Source organism: Hydra vulgaris, chromosome 05, assembly GCF_038396675.1.
Source record: "Hydra vulgaris chromosome 05, alternate assembly HydraT2T_AEP".
NCBI lineage: Eukaryota > Metazoa > Cnidaria > Hydrozoa > Anthoathecata > Hydridae > Hydra > Hydra vulgaris.
In genome coordinates, this window is record NC_088924.1 from 8565001 (window position 1) to 8591805 (window position 26805).

Here is a 26805-nt window from a genome sequence, read left to right on the forward strand (position 1 = left end):
AATATGAGCTAAATTTTATTTTGAAAAAATATTTTTTTCTTAAAATGTAAAATAATATTCGATTATTTTCTTATAATTTTACAGTTGGTTTTCGGTTATTTTATTAACTGGCAGGCAATAAATAGTAAATGTATATATATAGAACTCTTATATGTTGTCAGAAAGTTTATTCCGTATTTTGTTGACAAAAAATAAAAATTAAAATGCAAAACCGGAATTTTTTTTTTTTTATTAATTGATAGACTGCCTGCCCCAACCAAACCCTCAGTCGATGTAGCAGCACTCCCTTGCGAGTCAGGCTAAAAGATAGTAGATGTAGCAGCACTCCGTGGCGAGTCAGGCTAATTGTCAGTCGATATAGCAGCACTTTGTTGCAAGTCAGGCTATTTGTCAGTCGATGTAGCAGCACTTTGTTGTGAGTCAGGCTATAAGATAGTCGATGTAGCAACACTCCGCGCATTATTTACAGTAAAAAAAAAAAAAAAAAAAACATTTTATTAAAAAAAATAAAAACAAAAACATTTTATCAAAAAAAATAATAACATTGTTTATATTGTTAAAAACATTAAGAATGTTTTTAAAAACATTCTGGTCATTTAAATTTGCGTTTTTGCGATTTTTTTTAAAAACGATTAATTTGTAATTAAATTAATGGTTTTAACTTTCTGACAACACGCAAATGTTGGATGAAAGTCAAAAGTAATTAAAGTGATGTATGGGTTGGCGTAAGAATCATTTTTTTCCTTCAGTACTTTCCAAATGCAACAATCTATAGAACTATACATACATACATACATACATACATACATACATACATACATACATACATACATATATATATATATATATATATATATATATAAAACGACTAAAAAGCTGCAAACATAACCAATTCGTCACAGGATTCGTCTGCTTTTTAAAACCTTTTTAACTAAACTATTTTTTTGTAATTTCAAAACAATTTTTACCTTCATTAGCTGAAACAAAACATCCTAAACCTTGACAATTTTAAATTGCAAACAGTGTCTCAATGCAATGGTTACTGATCCATCAAAATTAGGAATACTAAATTTCTGATTATATCTTTCTATGTGTTTTTTTGAGCAATCTTTTGTTCTTTGAACAAGATTTTAAATTGATCTGAAAAAGTTTTGTATTTGAACAAGGGAAACCTATCAAGTACTTAAAATTTAACTGTATCATTTCCTATATGTATTAAAGAATGTCCATTGTGAACTAGTTGATCCTTACCGTAAAGTTCACCAAAAAACTGCAAAAAATAAGTTAGTAACTGACAAGCAAAATCATAATATTTTTTCAACAAAATAAAACATAAAATTAGAACTGCAACTGAAAGTACTGAAAAAATTGAATAGATTTTTGGTTAAATCATCCCCTTTAAACAAGTAGGCAAGTGTATAATAAAAAAAGTCTAAATTCAGTTGCTTTCCATTTTTTAATATTTAATTAAAACCTTGCTTTTCTAGAAAATTTTCTTGGAATGCAATGACATATCTGGAACAATCTGCCAGATAAAGTATTGACTGTAATCTGAGACAATTTACAACATTTAGGCAATTTAACCAAAAGTTGATTAGTCTTTGCATACCCCTAAGCATACTAGATCCATAAAGTCTAAAGGAAACTTTGTCATCATGTCAAAATTTAATTCCATTTAGCACACCACTAAGATGTTCAGAATAGTTTTGATGACAAAAATCTGAATCAGTGCTTAAAATTAATGAAATATGTGGGAGTATTATCTTGCCACACAACTCTCCTTTCTGAACACAACGCTTACATCAGCTATAACCATTGTGCCCCTAATACACTTAACAAATGCTCTAGCTGGTGCATCACATATGATAACAGCAAAATTGATTTCATACTCAATATTTTAATAGATAAAACCATCTTTTGGAAGAATTTTGAACTATACCAAAAAATTATGTAGATAATAAAAAATGGAATTAGGTTTTTGGGCACCACTTTTTAAACAAATTTCTAAAAATCCAATTTGAGTCCTAGGCCTAGGCTCTGACAGCAACATTTATAAACAACAAAAACTTAAAATTTAAAATTTTTTACATGTATGTTAAAATTTTGTCACCATTTTAGATTTTCATTGCATAATTTCATACATGTTTTTTTTATATAAAATATTTATGGAGTACTATTCTTTTTTACTATCAGCTATCACACTGATTAAACTGACTTCATCAGCTTCAGCTTAAATCTGAAGCTAATGAGTTTAAAGCTGAAGATGAAATATCAGCTACAACCCCTACTTTATAGACAACATAGTTAATGTGATGTATATACTTTATCATAATACATGTGTTTTTTTTATACTTGAATACTTATTTTTTTCAATCATTATATTTGTCCCCCAAAGTTCATGCAATTCTATCATACATAAGTCTCTCACTAATTCTAATAAATAAAAATTATATTTACTAACCTGTCATTGCTAATATTTATCAAAAATACATTATGGTTGTTGAAGTCCCTTTTACTCATATCAGTATGCAAATATTGTTAACAGCCAGAGTGCACCAGGCAGAAATATTCTTAAACATGCTGCAAAATACAAGATATATATAAGATACATATCATATAAGACCTATGACCTAGAACTTAATATTTTTATCCCAACATTTCAAAATTAAGTTTATGGAAAACAAAAACAGTGTTCAACTTACTATAAATCAGTAATAATAAATAAGCATATGGTCATGATCATATATAATAACTTTTTTTAGCTATTGTTATTTATGTAAAAGTTATCAAGTTAAATTAAAGTTTTATAATTAAAGTTTGAATGCAAAAGTTCATATCAATAAAATTTTTATCAGTATTGTAAACATAAGTTAAGCATTATAAGTATTTACAAGTATAAGTATTGTAAGTATAAGTTATCATTAATAATAATAACTTACATATAAGTTAATATATAATTATATATTTTATACTATATATATAATAATTATACTATACAATATATTACATATAACATATTAAATATATTATATATAATAATATATAAATATACATAAATAACTTATGTATAAATAATTTATAAATTATACATAATAATATTAAGTATATTATGATATTATTGTTAATATTACAAGCGTACAATTTTAAATTAAAGTCAAAAAATATCAATGATTAAAAAATGAGGTAGATGCATAACAATGAAGCCATTTTTCGCATTTATATGAAAACACTTAGTATTTATATCTCACAGTGGGTAAACTTCGTTAACATCAGTCATTTTGGTTGCTTAAATTAATAGAAAAATTAATGGAAAAGAGTTGATCTGTAAAAACAATCTGAAAGCTTTAAATTCCCTAAATATAACCTATCTATCACAACATTCGCCTGTTTATTTGTTTTTTGTTTGCTCTTTATAAATGTTTATGACTAAACTAAAGTTTTGATTAACCTCAAAGCAGTTATTACCATCACTAGCAGAAACCAAACTTTATATTTTGATCATTTTAAAAATGCAAACAGTGCCTCAATGGACTAGTTACTTCATGTTTAATAGTTACTGGGGCATATGTTAAACTTTGTAAATTTAATTAAAAAAAAATATAAAAAAATTCTTTTACAATGAACTTTTAAAACAACGTCTTTTTGATGGAGTCTCACAGTGAAAAGTTACATCGAAAAAAAAAATGTCTCTTTAATTACAATGTAAATATTATAATGCAAATATTATAATGCATGCAAAAATTATAATGCATAAAAGTTACATTTTTAAATTTATTTCACGCACAACATAAATTATAAATGGCAACCATCGAGTAAGTTATGTTATGACTTTTTCATTTTCAGTTTAATCCTTTGAGGAACCTTATGGGAAACCCGTCAAATCCCCAGATCCTTTGGCCCTGATAAAAACCAGTTAAAGCCCCATCAAGCAAATTTGTTTTATTTTTTAACCATATGGAGCATGTCCGGAAACCAAAACATATACCCGTTAAAATCCCGTTCCCGTGAGCTCAGACAAAAAGCACACAATACCCGTCTGTCAATGTTGGCATTGAGGAGGTATCAGATGATTGGTAAAACAAGATGGATATCAAAGAATAAAGTTCTGAAGGTGTTATGGGAAGTTATTCTGTATTGCAAGAAAATCAATTTGTACTTCTGATTTGTGTATTACACCACATTGCTGAAAAAATGGATGAAATTTGAAACGGTATTGATTGCAATCGTTATTCGAAGATTTTCAATACATGAAGATTTTACTGCAATTATTTATTCGAATTATTTTAACTGAAATTGTTTATTCGAATAGACTGCAATAATTTTATCGAAGATTTTCAATACACTGTTTCAAAATATTTACAAATAGATGGCTTGGATCTTTTTGTTGCCATGAAGATGGTAGAAACCACTTGCTGCAAACCACCTTGCTGCAATTCGTGAAAAATTCACTGACATTCTCATGAGGCTGAATCATTTGCAATATTGGATAATAATATGGTATCTGAAGCTAACAAAGGTTTCGAAAAAATATTTTGAAAATGAGCTCCCAAAAAAAATAAGTAAGGCGGTTTAAGGTTAATGTATTCGATGTTATACTGCCTCTATAGTAATCACATATCTTAAAGTATACTGTTTGGCTAAATCCTCATGACTTTCCATCTTTGCGTGATCATATTAACGACTATATTTTTCATAATTTAGCCAGTCTTGCTGGCATACAGAGAAAATAAAATGTTCCTTCAAAAAAGACTGCAACAGATGTTTGAGCTACGTTCCTTGTTTTCTTTATCGCGACAATTTATATTGTGCATATTCTAATATGTATGTTGCATATAAAATGGCATTATGTCTTCCTTGCACACTTAGTCAAGTATGAGCGAGCTTTTTCAAACTTGATCATTATGAAAATACGCCTTCGTAGTCTTTTTTATGAAGAGCACCTTGAATCACTTATTTTGATGAATATTGAGAATAATATAAAAATTGATTAGGTCGTCCGCAGTTTGGCAAAATTATCAAAACTTCTTACCGAATAATTGCTATAGTATAATACATACCTTTTCCTTATATTTAATTAATGTAAATAATTAAAAAACTTCACAAGAAATTTGCATTTTTCCTAATATTGATAAAGTTATTGGGAAAAACCATTTTAACACAATGTATTATACAATAATGTGCATAAAAAAAAGCGGTGCGACACTGCAATTTAGAATTACAGTATTTTGTTAACCTTGCATATGTATTTGTTTTCTTAAACGTGTCGAATAAACACGTTTTCTTAAACGTGTCGAAAAACAATGTGACTTGAGGTTTAATTTTTTTTTCGTTAAATTTTTTGCCACGATAAGGATCCCATCCATGTCTTTCACTTGCCCCTCAGTGCCAGTCCAACTCCAATTAAAATACATAGAACGTATACACTTGAAGTAAAGCACATAGAACATACATTAAAAATAAAAATGTATCATATTTGCAGGTTATAATGTATTAAAAAAGAAACAATAAAGTTCTGATAGTAATAACGAAAGAAAAAGAATATTTTAATCATCAGGATAAGTCATAACTTGCTTGTTATAATAATAAAGAATAAAAAATAACCAAAAAATGCTGGTAATAATTAAATCAGTGAAAATAAGAACAGTACAAGTCCAATATTTTCATTTCGAGATAATCATTGTTTAAGTTTTAAACAGTTATAGTTTATAAACTATTTACTTTGGATGCCAGTTATCTTAGCAGACGTTTACTTCCACTCCCTAAGATCTAGTTAATATATTAGTAGTTCATAAAAACAAAGTTGTTACTACAAAAATTAAATAAAATCCTTGGACAAGTACTATTCTTCCTTTCAATCATATTTTTACGAATTAGGGTATGAAAAAACTGCAAACTTTACGTGAAAAGCTATATTTTATTAAACAAATAAGTATTTAAATTAACAAACATTAGTAATTGCAATAAATAAAAAAAAGTTAATTATCTTTCTCCTCACTGCGGGTTGTTTTCCAGAAATATATATTTTTATAAAACTCAGTTGCGTTTGTGGATATGTAACATTCCAGCTTTTTAATATCATTGATCCTTTTTTTATTTATTGCAACTGGTTTCTGAATAATTATTGGTGGGCAGTTGTTACTCAACTCAATTTTTTACAAGTTTAAAAGTTCTGGAACATAGTCCATCAATAAAGTCAGATGTTGTAACATACCCAGGTATTGCAATGTCATAAACAAACATTTTATAATCCAATACAGAAAATACACGATCGCTATGTTGATGGGTTTTGGGGCTTTTTTATAAACAGTAAGCCACCAATCTTTGAAATTTAAAATGTCGTCATGCGTAATCTTCGTACCGTAAATGGTTTGGAATTTTTTTTTGCTACTGACTATCAAATCAATATACTCGTCCACGATCGCGATCATACTTTCGTATATTTCTTTTGATAGTACCAAAGTCTCTATCACAGGGAAGGAATGAGTGTTCCCGCGTAGGAAAATAAAGATAAATTGTATTAAACCGCTTTCCAGCTTGTAGAGCTACTTGAAATCGAACAAGTGTATGATTTTTATTTTGCCCAGGGCAGCCATCAGAGAATAGATGTAATTGAATTAGAACAGAATCCGGAATTTTTGTGAAGATATAGTTCTGTAGAAAGGTACATACTTCATTTGGGCCTTTTCGGGCCTGTCCTTCGTGATAATCATAAGAGTTGCCCGTATTATTTCCCAGATTGTGAATTTGAAAGATATTTACCCAAAGCCGACGGTAGTAAATTATTTCTTGAACATGTATGTACGCAAGAAGGAGGTTTTGCATGAAGTCAAAACATAGTGCTGCTACGTTTGGATTTGTATTACAAAGATTTGTTACTCTCTAACTTTATAATAAAATTTATTAGCACGTCTTCTGCGGACCATGAGCTGTGCCGCCGCTACTCGTTTAGCATTGTCGTTTAAGCTTTTATCGCGTATTTTTGATCCCAAGTTCTCACTGTCTGAGGACACATCAACTTGAGGACGTCCAAATCTGAGATTGTAGTTTTCTTGAAAATACTTTAGTACTCATACTTAATTTTATTTGTCAGATCAGGGTATAAACAAACTATGCATTGTTTGAATCCACTATGTAAATATTTCCACTATGTAAATATTTTAAAATTTTGGAAGATTAACGAAATGTTTTTATTGGGAATAACTCAATATGTGGTCTAAGTTATCGAATGTTGTTTCTGAATCACTCTTGATTATTAAACAGAATTTTTAAACAACAATTCAAAAAATCTTTAATTAATTATTTAACTCAAATTAATCAAAACAATAACGTTAATTAAACTAGAGAACAACATTTTTGCTACGTGAGATCTATTAAGTGTGCTAAGACCATTTTGACCTGCTTATTCCAAATATATCATTGAAAATTGTGTATCACGTCAGGTTTTAAAGTTATATTGACATCTTGATTAACTATTTTAACACTTTATAGTCATTAGAAGTATACTGTCAATGCTTCTTAATTTCAATTCAATAACTAAAATTTTTATGCAAATAGAAGAGCAAAAGCAACTATACAGTATCATATGTAAAAATAACTTCAGGCAATCGTAATACAGTGCATTTTGAAATCAAAAATAATTAGGCGATGTTGCTTTTCTTTTGTAATTAGTGTGACGCTCTCGCTGTAAAAACCAACTAAAATTGCCCATCATGTTGCTGTCATACCTCCCTTGATACCTGTTTTCCATCGTTGCTATTTCTTGGAGAAAACGTTCACCCTGTTTGTCGCTGACTGCACCTAGATTGGATAGGAAGAAACTGAGATGGGAATGCAAAAAGTGAATTTTTAAGGACATTCTGCATCCCATATCCTTGTACTTTGTTAGTAACTAACTCTTAAAAGTTACCTGAACTGTGGTTACCCAAAAAGTTAGAAACCACAGCCAAAAATGGATCCCAGGCTGCTAACTGAGCAGGCTGCAGCTGTGTCTTGAAGTTGGGATTACAAATGATTTCACGAACTTGAGGTCCGGTGAACACACCTGCACTTATTTTCGCTGGTGTAAGAGTGGTCTTGAACTTCTCTTGAAGATAAGCAAAGCAATCGAATCATTGCCCAGAATCTTCACAAAATTTTTGAACAGCCCAAGCTTTATGTATAGAGGGTATAATAGTATTTTGGTAGGATCAATAAGAGACTCATTTTGTACATTGTATCTGCCAGGTATATGATTAGTTCTTGCTGTCCAGTCTTTTACTGTGTAATGATTTTCGTCGTCACGGCTGTTCGATAGACATAGAAAGCATATGTACTTTGTGTATTTTAGCTGCAATCCAAGAAGAAGGAACACTACTTTTAATCCCCACAGAGGCATCAGTTATAATCTCTATACTTGATTACGTTGAGAAGCAACCTCATAAAATCATGTCTTATGTAATCCGACTGCGTGTGCTAATGGAATAGGTAGCATTACAATCCCATTGTGTAGGAGAACTGCTTTAAGACAAACTTTACTTGAGTCTATAAACAGACGCCAGTCTCCTGGAGTATACACAAAGTCCAGTTCTTTCATTAAACCGTTATTGTCAGTACAATAAAAGATACTGTCATTCTTGTCATAACATTTATCAAGCTGTGCATGCCTATTACGAAAATGTGAAATTGTTCCACTTTGTAACAAATTCCATTGTTGTAAACGAGATCCAAGCAGTTCTGTCGTCTTCTTCTTTAACCCCATATCACACACTAAATCGTTCAATTCGGCTTGGCCAATAAGATGAGGTATCTTTTTATCATATATAAGTTCATATGCATCACTCTTCTGCTCCCTGTGACTTTCCTCATCATCACCGTCGCTTTCGCAATCAAGGCATACTGGAGGATTGGGAACTGGATTTTGTTCATCGTGTGGAACAGGTTTCAAAGCAGAGTCACAATTTGGATAATGAATTGTTGATTTGTTTTTCTTGGAGTATCCAGCAATATTTGTTATGCAGAAGTAGTAGTCCGAGTGATAATCGCTTGGCTCTCGCCATATCATTGGTACCGCAAACGGCATAGATTTTCTTTTGCCATTTAGCCACTGGATGAGCCCCACATAACAAACACTGCAGCAAATATGTGGCGTCCAGGTTCTGTCTTGATCACATAATTTGACGCCGAAGTAGCGATGATAGGCAACCTTCAATTTCTTGTAAGTTGTTTCCACTGATCACGGGGAGTAAAATGTCCACAGATATAACAAAAGTAGTCTGGATGATTCAAGCAACCCCTTCTAACTTTCTTCACATTGTTTTGAAAATACTACACGATAAGTCTAAAATAAAAAAAATAAAAACATTTAAAAGTAAAGTACACAGCACAACAAGTGTGCAACAATATTAAGCAATATAAAAGCTAGCTACAACATGCCTTATTACCAAAAATGTAAAAGTGATATAACTCAAAAATCTAACGTGATACAAATATTCTGATTACACCACTGTAATCAGCATGTCATAATTAGACTGAAAGGTTTTTTCTCAGGTTTTTCTCTTTTGTTACCTAGTGTTATTTATCAATTATCTACATTTATACAAAACTGACATTTTATAGATTTGGGCGCATTCTGGTGATAAAGTTTATTTAACTTGATTTGGCGCCTTAAAAGAATTGAGTAGAAAATCAGTATTAGTCCTGTACAAGTATTGTTTTTCAACTAGTTTAAATCTATTTTATGGCAAAAAAGTTATGAAGTTATGAAAGAAAGATGGACTAGTATTATTTTTGTAGTACATAGAGATCGACATAAGTTAGATGAAATTATGAAATAAAGTGCAAATAACAAAAAAAGGACTAGTACTGCTCTTCTTCTCACTAATTCAATTGTGGTAATAAGGAAGAGAAATTTAAAAGAACATTTTCATGGTAAGGATAATGTCTAAAAGTTAGAATAAAATGTTTTTCAGAACTTTTTTAAATTGATTTGTTAAAGATGGAGTAAAGGTATTTTAAGTTTTGAACTCATTCAAAACTAATACAAGGCTCTTGTTCCATTCACTGATGGATTGATAGACAACAGAATACTTGCCATACTTCTCAGTTTTTTATATAGAACACAGTAATAGAGATAGAAATTTTTATTTAAGGTTAAAAAAAAAGAAAAAGAAAATTAGCATACTATACAAACGCTGGAAAGTTGGAATGTTAAGTTTTTTGAAGCACTACGATGTATCTAATTTAAATGGCTGCAAGTTTATTATTCTAATGGATTGACGCTAAGACGAAAGCGATTATAGTTTCCAACTTGACAACAATAACTAAGACGAGGTGAGAATAATACATAGTAAATATTCTTAAGTGTAACTTTATCGACATAATGAGCAATTATTGAAAGTATATCGTTAACTCGAGTTTCTTTAGTAGCTCATCAATGTTAAAGTTCCATGTAAGATTGCAGTCAAATAACACATGAAGATATTTAATAACATATTATAACTTAAATGATATTTATTACTAATTTTAATTTTAACATTTTTATAGAAAGAGTTTTTTCTTAGAGATGAAAAAAAATTAGTTAAATTGTTTCGGTGCTAAGACATATTAGGTTAGCATTTAAGTAGTGAACTAAAACTTTTAGATCCGAATTTAAATTTTTACATAAAGAATGATAGAAGCTGTTAATATGCAAGAGATTTGTATCATCAGCAAACAAATGAATTGATGAAAAGTGGACAGAGCTGGTTAGTTTGTTAACGTAAAATAAAAACAAAAGAGGACCAAGAACAGAAACTTGAGAAACACCACACGAAACAAATTTATTTCTAGAATTAAAGCCATTAATACTTTAATGTAATAAATTGTTTTCGATCTGAAAAATAAGATTAAAAGCAGTTATTACAACACCGCAACTTGTTTAAATAATTAAATGACTTTAAAAAAGAGCACATTCTAGAATACATAAGATTTTCAAGAAGCTTACTAATGTTAGATAAAAGAGAAATAGGTTTATAGCTTGTGTATGAGAGTTTAGAGCCATTTTTAAATATTGGAATAACGCAAGATGATTTCAAAATATCAGGAAATGTTCCATTCATGAATGAGGTATAAAGTAGTTTAGGAAAAATATTTTAAAATTCATAGTTAAAATCTATTAGAATATTTGTGGGATTGCTGTTTGGATCTAATAATTTTCTTGGATTCAATTTAGATATAAAAATGAAATTTCAGGAATATTAGTTGGAGATAATAGTATACTATTTAAACTTGGATATTTAAGATACTTTTGATAGTATACGTAAGACAAATGATTATTGGATTTGCGTCTATTAACAATATTTTGTAAAAAAAAAAAGTGTTAAATGATTCAGAGGTTAGAGTCGAGTCAGTTATATAAGTTTCATTTACTTGCAAACAGTTGAGGAATGATTAATTTTAGACATTTATTGTTAATGCTTATCAGAAGTTTGCAATGATTTTGCATTTTTTGAGGAAAATATTTTAAAATGGATTTTTTTATTAAGCTTAATTAATGTGATTATCATATCATACCTCTTAAAAATATTTTCAAACTTGTATATTTATAACATCTTTTGATCTTATAAAATGTATGCGGCCGTGGCGTAGTGGTTAGAGTGTTTACTTTATAAGCAGGAAATTCAGGTTCGAAACGAGCTTTGGACATATTTTCGCGTCACAGTAAGGTAGGAGGCGTGAACTTCCCTTGGTTAAATGAACATCGCAGTGCTCTAGGACAAGACCGTTAAGTCTTCTTGGAACACCTAAATAACAAACAAAAAAAAAAACACGATATAAACATATTATGTTGGAAAAGATTGCGCACTTCAATTTACTATAATTCAAATATTTTATAATTTAAATTTTTTATTATTTAATGATTAATGATTTAATTGATTTTATTATTCCTTTGTAATCCATGGTTTATGTCGACGTTTGAAGCTCTTGATACAGTGGCGTAGCTAGGCGTTGGCATTTGGGCAGATGCCAAGGGCCTAACATTCTAAGGGCTCCAAAACCATTTCAGATAAATTGCATATACCGAACTCGTATAATTAGGATATAAAATGCATATGCGCATATTATTTGTTTTCCCAAAATAAAGGTGTTACTTTAGTTATAAAGCAGATACCAGAATAAGCATAATTTGTGCGCGTATTTATTTACGGCACATTCACAAAATATGCTGAATATGCATCAATACACGGCTTTTTGTTTATCTTCGTGTTAAAAAAAGTCAAGGAAGGTATAAAGAGAGTAAACTACAATAATACAAGGAAGGTATAAAGAGAGTAAACTACAATAATACAAGGAAGGTATAAAGAGAGTAAACTACAATAATACAAGGAAGGTATAAAGAGAGTAAACTACAATAATACAAGGAAGGTATAAAGAGAGTAAACTACAATAATACAAGGAAGGTATAAAGAGAGTAAACTACAATAATACAAGGAAGGTATAAAGAGAGTAAACTGCAATAATACAAGGAAGGTATAAAGAGAGTAAACTACAATAATACAAGGAAGGTATAAAGAGAGTAAACTACAATAATACAAGGAAGGTATAAAGAGAGTAAACTACAATAATACAAGGAAGGTATAAAGAGAGTAAACTACAATAATACAAGGAAGGTATAAAGAGAGTAAACTACAATAATACAAGGAAGGTATAAAGAGAGTAAACTACAATAATACAAGGAAGGTATAAAGAGAGTAAACTGCAATAATACAAGGAAGGTATAAAGAGAGTAAACTACAATAATACAAGGAAGGTATAAAGAGAGTAAACTACAATAATACAAGGAAGGTATAAAGAGAGTAAACTACAATAATACAAGGAAGGTATAAAGAGAGTAAACTACAATAATACAAGGAAGGTATAAAGAGAGTAAACTACAATAATACAAGGAAGGTATAAAGAGAGTAAACTGCAATAATACAAGGAAGGTATAAAGAGAGTAAACTACAATAATACAAGGAAGGTATAAAGAGAGTAAACTACAATAACACAAGTTAATAAAAAAAAAGTAATACAAATAATAATATTAAAAAAATCGGAATTAGTACTAAAGTATTAAGGGAGTAAGACGAAAACAAAAAAAAAGAGAGAGTGAACGGATGATATAAGATGAGTGATTGGTACAGTCAAAATTTCATGTCTTGCAGTACTTAATAGTATAATAATGCAATTCACTGAAAGATTCGAAAATCTTTAAAGTATTGCAAAAGAATTTAACTTTTTAATTGCTGAAGCATTTCGGGAAGAATCATACCCAAACATAGAAAAAACGTTAAGATTGTTCCTTACATTGCCAATAACTGTAGTTTCGGGTGAAAGAAGGTTTAGCAAATTGAAATTAATCAAAAACTATTCACGATGGACATCTGGCCAAGAACGGACATCTTCACTAGGACTTCTGTCTATTGAAATGGAATAGACGAAAATAATAGATTTTGATAATAAAATTGAAACATTTGCCAATGCTAAGGCAAGAAAAATTTAATTAAAAAGTTATTTATTTATGTTTTTTATGGTAATATAGATAACGAATGTACTAAAAGTAATATTTTATATTAAAAATTATTGATAGCAATAAAATAAATTTTTTAATTAGATATTATTTCTTCCTATATTTGTTTTCTTTTTCTTTCTTTTTTTTGTCATGCATATTTCGAAAAAAATTCCAAGTTTGGCGTAAAAGAGCGCTAAAGAGTGTGTTTGCCAAGTGCACCAAAATTGTAGCTACGCCTCTGCTTGATACTATTTTTTTTAGGTAGGTCATAACAATCTAAAATGTTGTTTTAGTAATAAACGTTGGAAACACGTTAATTAATATAATTGGATTTTATAACATTATCCCAGTCAATTTTTAAGAAGTTAGATATAAAGTTTCCGTTATTGAAGTTTTTAAAACTCCTGCTATATAAATTATGTCTGGGTGGTATAAATAATTTATTGAAATCAGAAACAGAATTTGTTAAATTTCTTGAAATAATTTCGGTAGTCATTAATTTAGAGAAAATATTATTAATGATTGGAGCAGAGCGATCCGTTATTCTAATAAGCAAAGTGATAAAATGGTGTATGTTATGAAACGAAAGTAAGTTTAAAGAACTAGACGTCACAATGTCATAAATTGTTCGTATCAGATAAATATTATAATCACCAAGTAAAAAAAAAAACAGACTTATTTAGGCAAATATTTTTTAAAGTAGGACTGGCATGATAATATTAAAAATGTTTTTTAAAAATGCAACCAACAGTAATATTAGACTTTTTTAGAAATAAGAAATGCAACCAATGCTCTTCAGTGTTTTTCGAACGATGATATGTTTAGACGAAAAAAGAAGAGAGCGTTTATTTTATCAAAGTTAAATGTACAGATTCGTTACAAGGTTACGAGGTTAAGATTCGTTACAAGGTTACGAGGTTAAGATTCGTTACAAGGTTACGAGGTTAAGATTCGTTACAAGGTTACGAGGTTAAGATTCGTTACAAGGTTATTTAAAAATAGTAATAAGCACTACCATGAAGTTAACATCTATCGAAATAACAATAAAATAATAATAATATTAATTAAGATACAAGTAGGGGTAAATTAAAGTTCAGTAGTGATAATGGCGATTAAAAGTAATAATAATGATTATAAAAAGTATATTCTATACTATAATAATAATAATAAAAATAATAACAATGATAATAATAGCAGCAATAATAATAATAATAATAACAACAATAATAAAATACACTATGGAACTACAATTAAAAGCACAGAAAAGAGCAGGAAACTCGTTAACCAGCTCTATAACACAAAACCACTTTTAATCATCGGTGATGAAAAATACTTTTGTTTTTCAGGTGACAACATGACTGGAAATTCTGAATAATAAACAAACAACAAAAAATGCTCAGAAAGTTTAAAGGAAAAGTGAATTGTTCAAAAAAATTTGTCATGTGGATAGTCATATCTGATGGTGATATGTCCAAGCCATCGTTTCGTACTTCCAAGGCTGTAGCAATTAATTCATCAATCTATATTGATTAATGTTTAGAAAAACGACTTCTTACGTTCATTCACAAGTATCAAGGAGAACTTAACTGTTTATTTTGGCTAAATCTAGCAACTTCTAATTGTTGTAAAGATTCTTTAAACTAGATAGACGAATGTGTCAATTACGTTGATGAAAATCCCCCAAATGGACCTCAAGCACAACCAATTGAAAACGTTTGTGAATATTTGTCACAAAAGGTTTACGAGAGAAATTGGCTTCAATAGAGCAAGTTTTGATTGATTGCATTAAATTAAAACTACAAGAAATTAATTTAGATTTTTTGCATTTGCTTATGAAAGGTTTCAAAGTAAAATTGCGATCAACTGCAAATGATGGTATTTTTTTTATATACGAATTAATTGATTTTTATTTAAATATAAATACTTTATTTAAAAAAGTATATTATCAGATATACTTTTTTGATTTTTTAGATAAGATATTGAAGCTTTTATTTTTTCCGACAACTTACGCTTCACCCGTTATAATAAAAAACGTCTCTAAAAAAAAACTAATTCGATGAGGAAAAACTTTCTGTTCATGTGTGGGCGCGGACCTGTGCAAAAAAAAGTGCGGATCAAAATTATTTGAGGCGTAAAAATTTTTTATACCTGTTTTAAAAACAATATGGAAAAAAGTTTTACCTGTTTTAAAAACAATATGGAAAAAAGTTTTACCTGTTTTAAAAACAATATGGAAAAAAGTTTTGGCATCTGTTTAAAATACTACGTAAAAAAGTTTCTGTACCTGTTTTTATTAAGGGTGGGGATGGGGTAAAAAATTCGGTCTATTGAAGCTGTTTCTAGCTATATACCTCTTCTTTTTCTTATGTCAATGATCTCCACAAAGCATCCAGCCTGAGGACAATAATGTTTGCCAACGACACAAATTTATTTTTATCTCACAGCAACATTACTATATTAATTGAAATTATGAACTTGGAACTTAAAAAAATTTTCGACTGGTTCAAAGTCCATAAATTTCAGTAAATATTGACAAAACTAACTGGACTCTATTTCATCCACATTCCAAAAAAAAAAAAAAAACTAATACCATATAAAACGCCATCTTTATTCATTGATAATATTCAAGTAAAAAGAGTAAAAACTACACCGTTTTTCGGAATATATCGAAAATTTAAGCAACAAAATTTCAAAAAGTATTGGAATATTATACAAATCAAAAAACTATTTAAACATGCGCGCTTTAACGCAATCGTATTATTCACTTATTCACCTCCATATTAACTATGCAAATATTGCGTGTGGCAGTACTAACAAAAGTAAACTAGAGCCTCTTCATCGTCATCAGAAACATATAGCTCGTTTTGATAATTCTTGTGATCGACGAACTCATTCAAAGCCTCTCTTAAGAAAAATGAATGTTTTAAACATATATCAACTTAACTTGATTTTTTAATGCAACCATTTTCAAAAACTAATTATTTTAAATTTTGCACATCATTTCGTGGACCGTTTAAGACAATTAAAAAGTTATTTAAAAGACAAATAACTTTGATTTTACTTTTAAATGGAATTACATGTTGTTTAGAAAAAAAGTTGAAAAAGTAGTTTATGAAATTAATAATACAATATACAAATGTACTTTTAAAACCTTTTGAAATTCTTTTTATCTATTATTTATATCGGTTTATATGATTTGTAATGTATGATTTTAATTGTATGATTTTTATTTAATTATTTACGATCTGCAAGCCTGTATTAATATATTATCTATATTATCTGTTATCTGTGTTATACCTATATTATCTGTCTATATTATCTATAAGAAAATTTTTTCTTTTTATTTCTATCTTTTTTTTCTTGATATGATTTGTAATTCAATTATTTACGATCTGCAAGCCAATACTGATGTTATATTATCTGCCAAATTATCTTTAAGAAATTTTTGTGAACTTTTTTATTTTTTCTGAAAATTTTTTATTTAAATCTTGTTCTTTTATTATTGCAAAACACTTACTTTTTTATTTACTACGTGAAATATTTAACATATAAAAATGCATCAACATCTTTTTACAACAGAACTCGACGACAAGACCATACGGTCTTCTACGAGTTTCTGCGTTCTTTTTTTATATATATATATTAAATATCTTCCCTTATAATTGTTTTATTATTTTATTTTAACTTGTAAATTATATGAAATATTAACGTAACGTTTTCAAAAGTAATAAGGAACAAAAAATAAAATAAAATAAATAAATAAATTTCAGACGAAATTTCTGAAATTCCTTTTTTTCTATAGAAAATTTTTTTAGTGGCGTATACTCACGTAAGAATACGCCACTTAAAGAATTAAAATTCACTTAAAGTTCCTATAAGAAAAAAGTGCCTAAAAAAAATAAATAAAAAGTTTCTCAATAATTGTTTCTTATTTAGAATTTTAATGCTTTTTAATGCTGGATACTTAGAATTAAAAATTTTTAATCAATGTTGGTTATGTTCATACTTACATATATTTTAAAAAGTAAGCGTCCATAACAACATCTTAGCAACGGCTACTTCTCTACAGTGGAGAAAATAGAATTAGCCTCACCATGTACTGATCCAATGTTTTGTAAATCTGTAAGCATACAAAGATACAAGCTTATCTAATTGAGAAATTGCTAAGAAAATTAAAGGATCTCCAAAAGTGGTTAATAATCACTTCAAGATTGGCGTTAATTATGGAACTTATAAGGGAAGTGGTGGCAAACGTAAAATTGATAATCGTACTAAATGAGATATTGTACGTTGTTCTGCTGCTTAGAACATGACTGCATCTCAAATTCGCGCTGATTCACAATTACCTGTATCTGTTCAACGTGTGAGACAAATCTTAAATGAAGATCCAAACATAGTTTGGAAAAAGCGTAAACCAAAACCAAAACTTACTGCTTTTCATAAAGAAGTAAGATTACAATTTGCAAAATAACACATGTCTTGGCAGGAAGAATGGCATTAAGTTTTCTTTAGTGATGAAAAACAGTTCAATCTAGATGGTCCTGATGGCGATCAATATTACTGGCACAATCTTCGAAAAGAGAAAGAAACTCGGATAAGTTGTAACTTTGGTGGTGAAACTGCTATGGTTTGGGCGGCTTTTTCCTTTGCTGGAAAACTCCCACTGGCATGGATTTCACCAAATATCAATTCACAGGACTATATTGACTTATTAGAAATAAGTTTGCTTGAACATGGTGAGGAATTGATGGGTTAAAGTTTCACTTTTCAACAAGAAAATGCTGCTATCTATAATTCAAAACTTACAAAAGCTTGGTTTAGAGAAAAAAATATTCACGTAATGGAATGGCCTGCATGTAGTCCAGATCTTAACCTAATTGAAAATCTATAGGCAATACTTTCTAGAAAGGTTTTAGAAAATGGTAAGCAATTTAAATCCACCTTGGAGCTGAAAACTCGTATTAGAGAAGCTTGGAACGAAATACTATACAGAGAAGCTTAGAATGAAATAGAAACTATCCAAAATTTTGTGACTGGTATTTGTCAAGCCGCATAATTGAAGTCATTAAAAAATCAGGAAGTAATACTAAATATTAAATGAGCGTAAAAACAAAATATTTTCTGTATTTTCTTGTATAAAATGTAAATGAGGCTAATTCATTTTCTTCGAATATTGAATACTTTTAATTTTTTTTCCATTTATAATTAATTAAACATACCAATTTATAAACTTTTTAGTTGTAGTAAAAGATATTAAGAAATAAAGTAGATTTAATAATTGTTTCACTGCCATTTTTGTTATATTAGAATAAAAACATAAGGTGAGGCTAATTCTTTTTTCTCCGCTGTATAAAAAAAAAAATGATTTTCAAGTTTTAAACCTTAACTTTAAACCCTCACTTGTTAAAGGTATTCCTTATAATATCGTATCTACTTTTTCCATTTTTATAAATTACTCAGAAGTTGAAAAGCGTGCCCTGAAATATTTTTTGTTTTGTTTTGCGTTTTTCCTAATATATGTTTTTCTGTAGATTCTTAAATATTGGTAAAAGATATTTACGCGATTTTGATACATGCTTTTAACTTATTAACAACAAGTATTTAGGCTGTTTTTAAGTTATTAGGTTTAGAAGGAAGAAAGAAGACCAAAATCTAACCAAATTTAGGTAGATATTATTATAAAAAAGAAGACAATCTTTTTTTTTTTTTTATTCTGAAAGAAAAAGTTTTAATTTTAGAGTATTAAAACTTCAGAAGCAAAAATGTATAACTTAATAGGTTTAATGAAAGATTTTTTTGATAGGAACCTTCTTAAGTGAAGTGCGAAAAGTTTTCTGCGGGAGCGAGAAGCTTTATGCAGGTGGAGTTAAACCCCATTTTACATCAACTAGAAAACAAAACAATCTTTGGTTGTTTGCAATTAATTTTTGAATGAATCAGTTTATTGCGTAATTTGCAAATAAATAACGAAGTTTCTAAAATAATAATTTTAAATTTTTGAATAATATTTAAAATAATAAAACATTAAAAACTATAATTAAATTTTCCCAAAAAGAAAATGTTAATATAGTTTTTTTAAACGATTGTTTACAATTTTATTTATTTAAAATACTTTAGTTTTTTTTAACTTTTTTATGTAGGGAATTCGTAAAGGTTTCCCAGAGACACTAATGAATCACTGTTTTTTAAAACTTATATTATTGTATTATTATCTGACTGCAAATAACTATTTACAACACTAACTCCTTTATAAATATGTTTTCAACCGCAGCAGTACCCTTAAATAAATCTTAATTCCATTTCTCAAATTATCGTAACGCGCCAAAAGACCACATAAAGTTATTGTTATCTAATGCACCCGCTAATTGTCTTCTTGCATCTCGGAAGACGTCATTCACCACACACTCCCCCGATTAAAGCTGAGACTTCGGCTTTAATCAACTTCTATCTCGTCTTCCAAGATGCAATTGATCATCTGTCTTGCATCCGATTTCGCTCGTCTCATTGTCCTTTTCAACGTATCCTCGTTAGCCTGGCTTTCCACGTTCTCTTCCATTTCAATTTTTCCTGCCTCAAAATCCATTTCCAGGTCACACATCAACTGAATCGGTCGTTCAATCACATAACCGTTTCCAAATAGAATTTTAAAACCGCATATAACTCCGTCCTTCTCCTTAATTTCGCTTTCAATTCGCCCAATATTGAGAAGTGCCTTGTCTTTCACATCATCTTTAATTAGCACTATACTTCCAAAACCTGGCAATTTTACATTGATTTTTCTTTTCCTTGCTTGTTGTTGTTCTTCCATCGCGTGTACGTATTCGTTTGTCCATAATTTTCTCAGGTGATCCTTACAATTTTTCACAAACTTAATTCTCCTTATTGCCCAATCCCCTTTTGTTATTAAATCAATATCTTCTTCAAGCAAGATCGCAGGTTTTCCTCTCATTAAAACGTTCGGTGTCAACACTTGATTGTCGAACTGGTTATCTTGGTAACAAAGTGATCTGTTGTTCATAGAGCACTCCACATCCAACTACACTTCCTCTAATTCATTAAAACTTAGCATTCCTTTCCCGATTGTTTTTGATAAACTCTCCTTCATTATTCCGATTAATCTTTCAAATAAATTTCCCCACCAAGGCGCTCTTGATAGATTAAACCTCCATTTTATAGCTTGAGTACCAAGATAGTTTGCGAGATTTTCGTCCTTACTAAGTGTAAGTAACCACTTTCCCGTTGCTACAAACGTTTTTGCATTATCACTGATCATTATCTGAGGCAGTCCTTTCCTTGCAACAAACTCTTTTAAAATCTTTTGAAATTCTCCGGAGATAGATCATGACAAAGTTTAAGGCAGACGGCTCTTGTACTCGCGCATGTAAACTGTGCAACATAACATTTTCCTAATGAGTTTTCTGACGCTTTATATTTTAGAGGACTGGCAAAATCGACACCGGTAACCGTAAACGGTTCATCATCTTCAGTTCCAAAGAGTGGTAACATTGCTCTTGTTGAAGGTGGCAGCGGTTCACTCTGTATCTCTTACACAAATTGCATTCACAAATGATATTTTTTATGGCAACTCTCAAATTTGGTATCCAAAATCTTTCTCTTATGCTACCCATGTATCTCCTACTCCTCCATGTAGCGTTTTCTTGTGATGATGCTTGATAATTCGTAGAGTTAGTTGGAATCCTTTTGGTACAAATTTGGGATTATACCCGGAGATTCTTCCGCGACATCTCCACAGCTGATTTTGATCCTGCTTAAGTTCCATATCGGATTTTAGTACAACAACTTCTTGAAGCAGCTTAATATTCGCCAATTCTGCTTCAATCATCTCTTCGGTTTTTATCGGTCCTATTATTTTTTCTTTATTACGACAATTGTAAATGAAACTTTTTATAAAAAATGATATCTTTAAAATCTTCCAATACTTATGTTTACTCCACAGTTCTTCGAGTATAGGACGCCCTTTTATTTCTTCTGTTACCATACCGACGTTCTCTTTTACACCAATACTTTCACAGGATGAGTACGGCGTTCCGACTATTTCTAATTGGGTTGGCCGATTTTCTTTATGTTTCAACTATATCGGACCATTGAACCATAAGCTTGAGAGCTTCCCCGGACTCAGTCCTCTTGTTCCAAGATCACTAGGGTTTTCTTTTGTCGGGACGTAGAGCTATTTTACATCTCCATTCAATAAGATCTGTTGAACTCGGTTTCTAACAAACTGTGACCAACTGCCCCTTTTTTTTAACCAATAAAGTACAGTAGTACTGTCAACCCAATTATATACTTCAATAATGTTATACTTGATTAACATCTTCCTAACGTGATTCATCAACTTGCTCAGGGTATGCGCTGCTACCAGTTCCAGTCTTGGAATACTAAAATCCCTTGGTGCCATTCGTGATTTTGCTACAAGTAGGTTGCTTGTTTTCGAATTTTGATGACTTATTGCAGCGTAGATGCATGCACAAATTGCCGATTTACTTGCATCTGAGAATCCTTGGAGCTTTACTTCAATAATTCTTCCGGCCACAACGCTCCGCGAAATTAAAATAGTTCTTTTGTTGCTTATTTCCTTGATCCAGTTTTGCCATTCTTCCGAAAATTTGTTCGGAATTTGTTGATCCCATCTGAGTTTTGATAAACAAAGTTGACTGTATCATATTTTTCCAGTGATTAAAACTGGTGTACTAAATCCCAATAAGTTAAAAACACTGTTAATAGCAGATAGCATTTTCGTTGTTGTCATTACTTCCTTATTTTCATTATTGATGCAAGCAGGAAATTCAATTGATAGTTGATCTGTTTCCTTGTTCCAAGGAATCCCAAGTATTTTTGTTGATTTGACCTCAACGTCGCTTTCCAATTTGTTTACGTTGCTATGCCATTTATGCAGCTGGAATCCAGCTTCTGTTAAGATTTGCGATCATTCATTTTTGAACCTGATAAGTTCTTCTTCCGTTTCTCCACCTGCTTTCAGATCATTAACATAATTATCTTCTTCCAAGGCAAGCACTATTTTTGGAAAAGTATCCTTGTATTTTGATATATGCTTTTTAATGGTAGCGCCGAGAATGTAAGGGCTTGAACTGGAACCAAAAATCACCCTTGTAAACCGTAACTCCATTAATTCCATTTTCTTTACGTCCTTATACCAAATCAATCCATTTTTAAACCTTTTAATGGCCAGATCTCTGTTGTTTGGCAATTTAACAGCATCCTTTTTCCAAGGCATTCTAGTTTCATAATATCCTTCGCTGGTTTGGTGCAGATTTTCGCTCAAGTCTTGGTGGAACATTTATTCACTGTTTGTGTCGGATAATCCAAGCACTTCTAAACCACACATTTGCTCGAACTCCTCATCACCCGTATTCAATAAGAAACTTTTTTCAATACCAGAACTTAATTGTGTTCGTCTCCCACAAAGAGTCCATCCCAACATAGTTAATTCAGCTCCGGGATCTTTATCCGGATTTTTCCCCAGAACTACCGGTTACGTAGTTTTTATTCGCTGATAATCAGCAGTACCGAGTAACACGTGAACAGGTTGCAATTCATCACTTCCTTCGTCACCGCTAAATTTTAGTCTCCTTGTTTTTGCAAATTGCTTCTTTACACCCTTGATCATCGGGTTGGGTAAGAAGGTTAGTATTTCCTTTTCTGCATTGGTACATTCAACCTTGATGCAAAATTCTGATATAGTTATTGATTCTAGCGTGACGTTATATAATTCCACACGCTTGTCCACCGTTCCATATAGCTGTTCAATGCTTTTATGTTCCTTTTGTGTAGGGTTTAACTTCAGTTTTGTTAACAAGTTCGTACATATACAAGAACTTCCAGCCCCTGTATCCAACATTACCCTCGCTTTTTCCCCGTTTACTTTTGAAATCACTGTCGGGTGAATAGTTCTACTAGCATTAAACACTGTTTCCATGGTTTCTGTTTTGTTTTCTAATTTACTGTCCATTGTTGCATTCCCATTTTGACAAATGGACGTGTGATGTTTTTTATTACACTTCCTGCATCGTCTTGATTGACAATTTGCTGCCGAGTGTCCATAACCAATACAGTTGTAACATAACCTTTTGCTCGTTAAAATCTCCTTGCGTCTTGCAACGTTTAGCACTTTTGTGCAACCTTCGCTTTTGTAATTTTGTAACCCACAGTAGATACATCCATGTTTACCTACACTTGTGATAACTGCTTTATCATAATGACCGCCACTGTATTGTTTGAATGCAGTGCTTCAATGTTCATAAGACCTTGACTGTACAATTGCGTTCTTTTTATCGAATTTTACTTGTTCATCGCTTGGGTTAAAAGTTGAGTTTAATAGATTTCTTTTTATGTATTTTTGCAACTTTTCGACAAGTTGCTTCAGTCCTCATTCTTCCCATCCGTCATCGATTTGTGTTAGTATTTCAAGAACTGGTCCAAGTTTATCCATTAATGAATACACAAACGATTGAGCAGTTTGCAGTTTGTTCATTGTTTTCAATTTTCGTACTGTTCTTGCAAGCTTATTACAGAAGTCGTGAACATCTTTGATTTTGTACGTGTTGTGTATAGCCGTTATTCCTTCAAGATCTTTAATCAACGCTTTGTTAACCCAAATATCTTTTCCATAAGTGTCTTGTAATATACGTTTTGCTTCATTATACCCATCCAATGAATGTGGTAAACTAAGTATGTCCTCTCTGGGTTTTCCTTCAACGAGTTCCAGTAAGTAGTTGAATTTGCTAATGTTCGATATGTTTGAATTGTCGACTTCTACCGTGAATTGATTCCAAAAATGTAACCAGTCTTTATAGTCGCCATTAAATTTTGTAATTGTATACTTTTGAAGCTTGACTGATTGCTGAGTAGCTTCGTTTCCGTTTCCAAGAGATTTACGAAATGTTTCTTTCATTTTTAGTTTCCTTAGGTACCATTCTTCTTCGTTTAGAATTTTTCGCAATGAAACTTGTTCCGCTTCTTTTTGAATCGTTAACTGCTGTTCCATAATTTGTTTTTCATATTCAAATTTTTTTATTAATTTTTTTTTATTTATTGTGCCCAATTTGTCCCCCATTTTGTTTTTAATTTCAATTGCTGCTTCTACTTCCATTATTGGTTTTGAAAGCCATTCTTCAACCGAATCGACGTTTTCGCCGTCGTCAAGCATTTTTCTGGTCAGCTCATCCTTCGCCATTTCGAAATCAAGCATAGTTTTGTCTAATGCCAAAACTATGCTTGATTTATCGCCATTTATCGTGTTGCGTTCTATAACTTTAATGTTCACTTTTAACATGTTGATTTCTTTCTTGTAATTTTGTTCTTGGTCCATTTTTGCGTATTCGTAACATTCGTTTGTCCTGGCAGGGTCGCCACCTTTTAGTGTGGGGAGTTCGAAAAGTTTCCCAGAGACACTATTGAATCAGTGTTTTTAAAAACTTATATTATTGTAATATTATCTGACTGCAAATAACTATTTACAACACTAACTCCTTTATATATATATTATCAACCGTAGCAGTACCCTTAAATAAATCTTAATTGCATTTTTCAAATTCCCGTAACGCGCCAAAAGACCACATAAAGTTATTGTTATTTAATGCACCCGCTAATTGTCTTCTTGCATCTCGGAAGACGTCATTCACGACATTTATATTTACATAAATTTTCATATTTTATTGTTTATTTGATTTTTTTTTAAAAAGTTTTTATAATTAAAAATTTTCTTTTGTTTAATTTTTAAATATGTTTATTGTATTGTGCTATGAAACGTCGGAGCCGATAAGTTAAAAAACTTATTTAAACCAGCTCGATAGCTTTCAGATGAGCAATTCGCTAGGCACGCCACGTGCCAAGCGAATCGCTCATCTAAAAGTTTTATACAAGTATTATTCGACAAGTTTTATACAAGTATTATTCGAGTTTTATACAAGTATTATTCGACATTCGAGATTGTTTATTCAGTTTATTCAAGCAAAAACGGAATTATGTGATCAAAATGAAAGTTTCGTTATTTAGTATTATCTTATCTACAAGGAAATGATTTGTTGAACAATTTAGATCTTAACAATTTTATAAATCGTATAAATGGCTGAGTTGATAAATGTGTTTTTGCAGGGGTTGCTAGTTGATTTTTGATTGATATTGATAGCTAATGATGTCTTGTTATTTATTTATTATGTTATCTTGAATAACATTGATTGTTGTAACAGTTGGACTAAGATCGGTGTTTTTGCATTCGGTTTCAGGAGTAAGACTGGTTTTTTTCGTTCAAAGTCATAACAAGGTTGATAAATAGGGAAGAGTGATCTACTCTGTTGTTGGTGAAGCTAAACAAATTGGAGGCGTGAGGACCATTATAATCTATGAGAACCACTGTAATCCGAAAATCTCAAAAAAGCGAAAGTAAACTAAATTTTTTGTTTTTAAAAAATTTGAATTTATGGATTATAACTCCCTGATGTTTGAAAGTTTAATTTTAAGTTAGCATTTTATCTAAAAATCTGAGTCATTGAGATTCAAAATATTCGACTCAGAATCAGAATAGAATTTCTTTCTTATCGAGCTTCCTATATGCAGCCAATAGCAAACAGTTGTCTTGCGAACCATTCTCCGTTGTTGAGATGATCAAACTTATTATAATATTGACAGCTCTTTTTGGGGTCATCTGGCTTATTATGCCTTTACCAGTAAACTACTTGACACAATAAAACTTTTCCTAAAAATAAAAAAATCACGATTTTACTTTTTAAAAATAAAACTCTTAAAGGCACAGTGAGCAATGACTCACTAATAAAATAACAAATAAGTTTATCTTAATACTCTCTCCGTTTTTGCAAATAACTTTTTTAAATGATTTTCCTTTGCCAGCATATAACAACTTAGTAGTAGTACTATCTACATCGTATTTGACAAACTGTGATGTTTCGTCGTAATTAAAAACTCTTTCTGCTGCAATTTTACTTACCCATACGCAGCTTCTTATTTTTTCTTTGTTATTCATTATATTACAACAAATCTCATCAGCTAAGATATCTGATAATATTACAACAAATCTCATCAGCTAAGATATCTGATAATATTACAACAAATCTCATCAGCTAAGATATCTGATAATATTACAACAAATCTCATTATCTAAGATATCTGATAATATTACAACAAATCTCATCAGCTAAGATATCTGATAATATTACAACAAATCTCATCAGCTAAGATATCTGATAATATTACAACAAATCTCATCAGCTAAGATATCTGATAATATTACAACAAATCTCATT

At 30.3% G+C, this 26805-nt stretch overlaps 1 protein-coding gene and 1 long non-coding RNA gene across 2 annotated transcripts in view; both read right to left on the reverse strand.

Annotated features, from left to right (window-relative positions):
• The window catches only part of LOC136079955 (uncharacterized), a 13339-nt gene extending 10715 nt beyond the window's left edge, over positions 1–2624 (reverse strand). Inside the window, exon 1 of the long non-coding RNA XR_010638340.1 lies at positions 2462–2624. This is a non-coding gene — a long non-coding RNA (uncharacterized LOC136079955). The remainder of the gene's footprint in view (positions 1–2461) is intronic.
• Positions 2625–23912: 21288 nt separating this feature from the next.
• Positions 23913–24854, reverse strand: LOC136080158 (uncharacterized). Its single transcript, XM_065796771.1, has one exon. It carries the CDS (start codon positions 24852–24854, stop codon positions 23913–23915), a length of 942 nt encoding a protein of 313 aa, XP_065652843.1.
• Between the last annotated feature and the right edge of the window lie 1951 nt (positions 24855–26805).